The sequence below is a fragment of the Salmo salar genome, chromosome ssa14, assembly GCF_905237065.1.
Source record: "Salmo salar chromosome ssa14, Ssal_v3.1, whole genome shotgun sequence".
Classification (NCBI taxonomy): domain Eukaryota; kingdom Metazoa; phylum Chordata; class Actinopteri; order Salmoniformes; family Salmonidae; genus Salmo; species Salmo salar.
This window is the reverse complement of record NC_059455.1, coordinates 20,922,645-20,930,725: the sequence shown is the minus strand read 5'-3', so window position 1 is coordinate 20,930,725 and position 8,081 is coordinate 20,922,645. Positions and strand designations below refer to the sequence as shown.

Genomic DNA, 8,081 nt, shown 5'->3' with positions numbered 1-8,081 from the left:
CGGAGGACCTGAGCCCTAGGACCATGCCTCAGGACTACCTGACATGATGACTCCTTGCTGTCCCCAGTTTACCTGGCCGTGCTGCTACTCCAGGTTCGACTGTTCTGCCTGCGGCTATGGAACCCTGACCTGTTCACCGGACGTGCTACCTGTCCCAGACCTGCTGTTTTCAACTCTCTAGAGACAGCAGGAGCGGTAGAGATACTCTCAATGATCGGCTATGAAAAGCCAACTGACATTTACTCTTGAGGTGCTGACTTGTTGCACCCTCGACGACTGTGATTATTATTATTTGACCATGCTGGTCATTTATGAACATTTGAACATCTTGGCTATGTTCTATTATAATCTCCACCCGGCACAGCCAGAAGAGGACTGGCCACCCCTCATAGCCTGGTTCCTCTCTAGGTTTCTTCCTAGGTTTTGGCCTTTCTAGGGAGTTTTTCCTAGCCACCGTGCTTCTACACCTGCATTGCTTGCTGTTTGGGGTTTTGGGCTGGGTTTCTGTACAGCACTTTGAGATATCAGCTGATGTACGAAGGGCTATAAAAATACATTTGATTTGATTAGAGAGGCAGTGTGTTATCAGGAGGCAGAACTGAAGTTCCAGTCAGATAGAGGAGAATCATCTCTCCACCTCTCATCTTAACTTCTCCTATTCAGTAAATGGACAAACATATATTCAACATTATAATCTGTGATGAACAAATATGACTTAATTGATGGTCATCATGAACATGATCTCTGATCATTTGTATGCAGATGCTTGCCTATTACATGGTGTTTACGAGTAGGAATTTATTACAGTCAGGTTTTTGTAGTATTTCTGGGTTTCCTGTTACTGTGGGTTTCAGAGCACAGTAGTTCAGAGAGGAGTCTGTCACTTCAGCAGAGGAGATCACCAGATCCAAATGGTTTACTCTTCATTGAGTTTCGTAGATATTTGAGTGTTCAGAGGATCTGCTTTCTTTATAAACTCCGTATCTAGGCTGCATCACATCCGGCCGTGATGGGAGTCCCATCTCTAAACTGTCATCTGGATAAATAAAGTGTAGTTGTAACGCACACATTAATGAAAAGAAAATGAAATGTAAAACCTAATATCATTTTTTTATGTGTGTCACTTACCTACAAATGTGCCGAGCATCAGCATTGCATACAGAAACATAATCTTGGCTATGATAATTTATTCCTCTGTTGCTGAGCTGTATCTTAATTCATTTCTGCTTACTGTAGCTCCTCCCTTTATCATTGGTTTCTTCCCAAAGCACTTGACAGGTTTTTGTACAGTGTGTCAAGGTTTCCTCTCACTGTGGGCGCCAGGGCACAGTAGTACAGAGCAGAATCTGTCACTTCAGCAGAGGAGATCTCCAGATCCATGCGGTCGGTTTGAACCTGAGCTGACATGCGAGGAGGGACAGGTTTCTTGACATATCCTGATTTAGTGATGAGAATCAGGAACTCTGGTTTAGACCTGGGATACTGACGATACCACTGTAGATTGTTTACAGAGCCAGTGTAGCTGCAGGATAACGTGATGCTATCACCCTCCACACCACCCACCATAGGCCTAGTGGGATTAATGTCATCTTGAAAACTGACACCTGTCAGAAAAGTAAAGACATGTTGCTGTTTTGCTAGATTTTTTGACAACTATCAAATATATTATGGAGTTGGAATAAAAATGATGAAATTGAATACAGCACTCACCAACAAGGACTGAGAGGAGAAATGATGAAAGCATCAACATAGCTGATTGATATGGTATTTAAAAGACTATGACACAAAAGAGACAGAGTTGAATATCTCTCTCTATAGCAATCTTTCAGTCTTGCTGATTGGAGAAAATGTTGTAGCTCCACCTACCACTAAAGACAGGGGCTGTTGAACAACCACATTTTGTTTCTGTGTGTGCCATGCAATCCTTGTTTAATTTTAGTATTGATGCATTCATTTATTTTTAACAATACTACTCCATTCATGTTTTAATGGATTTGAAGAAAACGTTTTAAATGAATACAGTTCAATTATTGCTGTTTTTCTATTGTATTTTTTTTACTTTGCTATTTCATTTCTTTTTTTAATAAATAAGTATATAAAACAAGTGTTCTAATGAATGTCAAATATTATAAAATACAACACTAACACGACGTCTCAAATGAAATAAAATTATAAAAAGAAGTATACAACATATCATAAAACATTTGTAAAAAAAACAATAAAACAATACAAATCAATTGTTGTTGTTTCTTGTATTTAATTTAATGTAACTGTTATTTTGTTACATATATTTATTATTCTTTTAGCTACTCATTATTTTTGAAAGGAGGTTTGGGAATATTCTTAACTTATGTCTTATGTTATGTTATCTTGTACACTTCTTTTTATAAAGCTGCTTTTGAGTGTTCAGAGATAAAAGACTGTAGTTCTTCTGACTGGTATGGAAGTGACTAGAGCAGGGGTGGGCAAACTTATTCTCTCAAGGGCCACATTCAGCATTCGAAACCAAGTGAAGGGCCACATACTATATGCGTAACAAAACATATGAAGCCTTTGTTCACGTTGACACACGACTAGTAGTGTACTGTAGGTGTACATATGCTGCTAAGATTGCAGAACAATTCTGTCACTGTACTATCTCTACCCACAATCAGACTCACAGCGACAAAAAGTGCAAACTTTTGAAATATGAAATAACATGTTTATGTGAATGAAAACAGCAGATGTCTGATAAAGGCCATCTCCATTCCTAAAGTACAATCTGAGTGACACAAATAAGAGCAAAAATTACATCATTTGAGTTCATATTGAATGTCCTGTTTATGATAGCATATTATGGAATGCTTCTCATTTCACCTCCACCCTAAAAAATAACATTGTGAGCCACGTACAGAGCATACACAAACAACATTTGGCTTCATGTTGATATGTAGATGGTCTATAACTCTTTATATTAAAGCAGATTACTGAACACTTCTCAAATCATCTCAGCCCAAATAAAGTACAATCTGAGCCATTGTAGCATTCAATGCCAAATGAATGGGGACAAGGCCAGTATCCAAGTGCCTTGCTGGATAATTTAAAAAAAGACTGTTGATAAGAGGGAAAGAAAACATAAGCCTGGCCTACCCCACTCTTGGTGATTTTAGTCTTAATCTGAGCAATGGGTCTGGTCACCTCTCTTAGAAAGGGCATCAAAGTCTGGTGTCATTTCTGAAGTAGAGATCCTCAGAACAGCTGACAAGTGGTTTGTTAAATTTGACCTGTGACGGGATTTGTTGTAGTTCATGACTGAGAAAGTTTGTTCACACACATATCTGGACCCGAATAAAACCAGCATCCTCTGGGCGTGCTTTTTGATGTTTGGAAACTGTGTTTCATTCAGTGAGCCATAAAACGGGTATTTTGTGGCTGTTGTACTTCTCCTTCAAAGCAATGTCACACTGGATGTTGATGAGCTCCAGTTGTGTGTCTGGTGGTGCTTTCTCGCTGTCAAAAGACAGGGGGCATGATACAACCTCCAGCTCAATCTCAATATTCCCAAAGTCAGCTGTATGTGTCAGTGCGGCACTGCGATGTGGGCGCATTCAGTGCGGCCAGTGTCGGAAAATGAGAGAGAGACCTGCAGCTCATTTGTCTGGAGAGCAACATAAGTTTGGCCTTGAATTATTTCACGTTGGAATACAGTTCATGCACAAAAACACAATTTCCCTGCAGTTTCATATTTAGATCGTTCAGATGCCCAAGTATGACCACACCGAAAGGAAAGTCGCCCAGCCAGTCTGTGTCTTTCAACTCGGAGAAGTCGTCAGCTTTACCAATCGTAGCAAGGAACATACCTATCTCCCCTCTATGTTCCCACACACGGCAAAATAAATTTCCCAGGCTTAGCCAGTGCACATTTGAATGGTACAACAAGTCCTGGTGCTCTGCCACTGTCATTGAGCAGCTGAATGAACTGACGATGGTTAAACCCCCTTGCCCGTTTAAAGTTGAGAAGTTGTACAAACACTTTTACACAGGGCTTCCTGATGAATAATACAGTGAAGAAATATCAATTCCTCCGAGTAAGGTCTTTCTTCTTTTATATTGTCTTGCAGTCTTTTTATCAGGCCAATGTTTTTACCGGTTAGATTTGGTGATCCATCTGTTGTGATGTTTGCTCCACGGAAGGTTAATTTTTTCCAAGCAAGCAGACACCCTGTTAGCGTGCTTGCTTGAAAAATGACGATTGCGATTATATTCCTTAAAAACGGCAAAACTTTCTTGGCATATCAGACATACCGCCTTAAAAAAAAGTATTTTGCTATCCATTCTTTAAACACACGACATTCAGAGTCCATTTTTCTCATTTTCGCAGCGGTCATTTTTCAAGTCAAAAGTCATCAAACAGTCAAGTGGCTTTGATGACTGAGCACATTCTGAATCTGACTGTAGCCCCAAATACAGAGTGAGCTGCCAGGCTACAGCGTCATCTATTGGAGATTGTTTGTATATCATGGAAGGAGTAATTTTAGGCCAATAATCATGACTCAAATATAATAATTTTTAATACATTAAAATAATGTCTCGCTGGCAGGATTGAAGTGCCGCATACGGCCCGCGGGCCCCCCTTCATAGGTGTAAGGATGATTAGAAGAATCAAGCTAGGGTATTTGATGCAGTGGTACTTCATTGATGTTATACTTCATTACGAAGAAAATAGTAAAACATTTATAATTGATCTGGACATGAAGTTAGGGTTAGTGTTATGGGTAGAATAGAGGGGTTTAATGTTTAGGACATATTCATTTATCTGCCTGGTGATAACTTTCTCCTTGTAATCAGATGTTATAGGTTTTTGTACAGTGTCTCTGGGTTTCCTATCACTGTGGGCGTCAGAGCACAGTAGTACAGAGCAGAGTCTGTCACTTTAGCAGAGGAGATCTCCAGATCCAGACGGGTCTTCTCATTGTTCAGTTTACCAGAGAAGCGAGAGTCAAGAGAATCATCTCTATGTTCAGTCCCGGTGGAGTCCAGGATGAGCAGAAGGTATTGGGGAGCTGATCCTGGAGACTGTTTATACCATAGTAGATTGTCTGCTGAGGAGTAGTTGCAGGAAAGAAGAACAATACTTCCCACTTCTGCATACACTTCATGTTGGTTTGGCTCGATATTCTGCTCATAGGTGTCACCTGCACATTTCAAGAAATTAAGATTGAGTCATTTTTTTATTGAAATAAACATGTATTGCTGTAATTTTCTAAGCAGAAAACATGACACTACTTTGAAATCCATAACTTACCCATTACTGAGAACATAATAATTGACCAGATGAACAACATGGCTGGGGTTGGAAGTCAAACTGACTAATAGTACAACAGAAGCTGAATACTCCAAACCAACTTCATCTGCAAGGTTTTCAGTTGATCATTTCTGCTTAGTTTACCTACAAGCTCCACCCCAAAGTACAGTTGCTATAAAGAAGGGGGAATGGGGGGGGGAATCGGGGGGACTGGAGGTAGATTCCCTCCATTATTGTATGAATAGCATATGAAGGTTTTTGTACAGTGTTTCTGGGTTTCCTGTCACTGTAGCTATCAGGGCACAGTAGTAGAGAGCAGAGTCTGTCACTTCAGTAGAGGAGATCTCCAGATCCACACATTTGGCTTTTTTGTCATAATTTTGATAGAACTCTGGTGTTTCAAATACAGTTTAAGAGAAAACATTTTCAAAGTTAAAGACATGCATACTCATATCATGTATTGTCTTTGTAATCTTTGATTTGAAAAATAAATACCTCTCAACATAATCACACTCAGTTTGAATGAAAATGTCATTACTTACCTATCAAGTCAAAGAAGAGTAAAAATGAACAGAACAACATTGTAGATGGTAGAATGTGTAGAATAAGCACCAGATCCACACTGGTTCTCTCTTTATTCAGATCGACAGTCGAAGGTCTTCAGGTTTAGCTCTTATTACAGAGGGCTTTGAGGTGACTGTAGTGTAGAGGAGGAATTGGGGTGCTGATCCAGAGTATCACAGCAGAAAATCTGTTTTTACTGTATAGTTACAGGCGATCTTAACTATGCTACCCTAAATAATACTCCTCAGGACTGGTTGGAGTAATATCATCCTCTAAAGTATCACCTACAATGGCTGAAATCAGTAGAATATACAGTGCCTTGCGAAAGTATTCGGCCCCCTTGAACTTTGACCTTTTGCCACATTTCAGGCTTCAAACATAAATATATAAAACTGTAATGTTTTGTGAAGAATCAACAACAAGTGGGACACAATTATGAAGTGGAACGAAATTTATTGGATATTTCAAACTTTTTTAACAAATAAAAAACTGAAAAATTGGCCGTGCAAAATTATTCAGCCCCTTTACTTTCAGTGCAGCAAACTCTCTCCAGAAGTTCAGTGAGGATCTCTGAATGATCCAGTGTTGACCTAAATGACTAATGATGATAAATAGAATCCACCTGTGTGTAATCAAGTCTCCGTATAAATGCACCTGCTCTGTGATAGTCTCAGAGGTCCGTTTAAAGCGCAGAGAGCATCATGAAGAACAAGGAACACACCAGGCAGGTCCGAGATACTGTTGTGGAGAAGTTTAAAGCCGGATTTGGATACAAAAAGATTTCCCAAGCTTTAAACATCCCAAGGAGCACTGTGCAAGCGATAATATTGAAATGGAAGGAGTATCAGACCACTGCAAATCTACGAAGACCCGGCCGTCCCTCTAAACTTTCAGCTCATACAAGGAGAAGACTGATCAGAGATGCAGCCAAGAGGCCCATGATCACTCTGGATGAACTGCAGAGATCTACAGCTGAGGTGGGAGACTCTGTCCATAGGACAACAATCAGTCGTATACTGCACAAATCTGGCCTTTATGGAAGAGTGGCAAGAAGAAAGCCATTTCTTAAAGATATCCATAAAAAGTGTCGTTTAAAGTTTGCCACTAGCCACCTGGGAGACACACCAAACATGTGGAAGAAGGTGCTCTGGTCAGATGAAACCAAAATCGAACTTTTTGGCAACAATGCAAAACGTTATGTTTGGCGTAAAAGCAACACAGCTCATCACCCTGAACACACCATCCCCACTGTCAAACATGGTGGTGGCAGCATCATGGTTTAGGCCTGCTTTTCTTCAGCAGGGGCAGGGAAGATGGTTAAAATTGATGTGAAGATGGATGGAGCCAAATACAGGACCATTCTGGAAGAAAACCTGATGGAGTCTGCAAAAGACCTGAGACGGAGATTTGTCTTCCAACAAGACAATGATCCAAAACATAAAGCAAAATCTACAATGGAATGGTTCACAAATAAACATATCCAGGTGTTAGAATGGCCAAGTCAAAGTCCAGACCTGAATCCAATCGAGAATCTGTGGAAAGAACTGAAAACTGCTGTTCACAAACGCTCTCCATCCAACCTCACTGAGCTCGAGCTGTTTTGCAAGGAGGAATGGGCAAAAATTTCAGTCTCTCGATGTGCAAAACTGATAGAGACATACCCCAAGCGACTTACAGCTGTAATCGCAGCAAAAGGTGGCGCTACAAAGTATTAACTTAAGGGGGCTGAATAATTTTGCACGCCCAATTTTTCAGTTTTTTATTTGTTAAAAAAGTTTGAAATATCCAATAAATTTTGTTCCACTTCATGATTGTGTCCCACTTGTTGTTGATTCTTCACAAAAAAATTACAGTTTTATATCTTTATGTTTGAAGCCTGAAATGTGGCAAAAGGTCGAAAAGTTCAAGGGGGCCGAATACTTTCGCAAGGCACTGTATGTCAGCTTTATACACAGCCTGGTCTCAGACTAGACTTAACCTGTTGGGTCTAGGGGGCAGCATTTGCACGTCTGGATAAAAAAAATGTACCCGATTTAATCTGGTTACTAATCCTACCCAGTAACTAGAATATGCATATACTTATTATATATGGATAGAAAACACTCTAAAGTTTCCAAAACTGTTTGAATGGTGTCTGTGAGTATAACAGAACTCATTTGGCAGGCAAAACCCTGAGACATTTTCTGACAGGAAGTGGATACCTGATGTGTTGTATTGACTTTAAACCTATCCC

The 8,081-nt window shown here is 40.0% G+C and overlaps 1 gene segment (V, D, J or C); it reads right to left on the bottom strand.

Annotated features, from left to right (window-relative positions):
• Window positions 1-3,377: 3,377 nt before the first annotated feature.
• On the bottom strand, window positions 3,378-5,401 carry LOC123726576 (T cell receptor alpha variable 38-1-like). The segment is given in 3 exon segments: window positions 3,378-3,570; window positions 4,847-5,174; window positions 5,285-5,401. Coding segments are annotated over 3 exon segments (561 nt in total).
• Window positions 5,402-8,081: the final 2,680 nt, after the last annotated feature.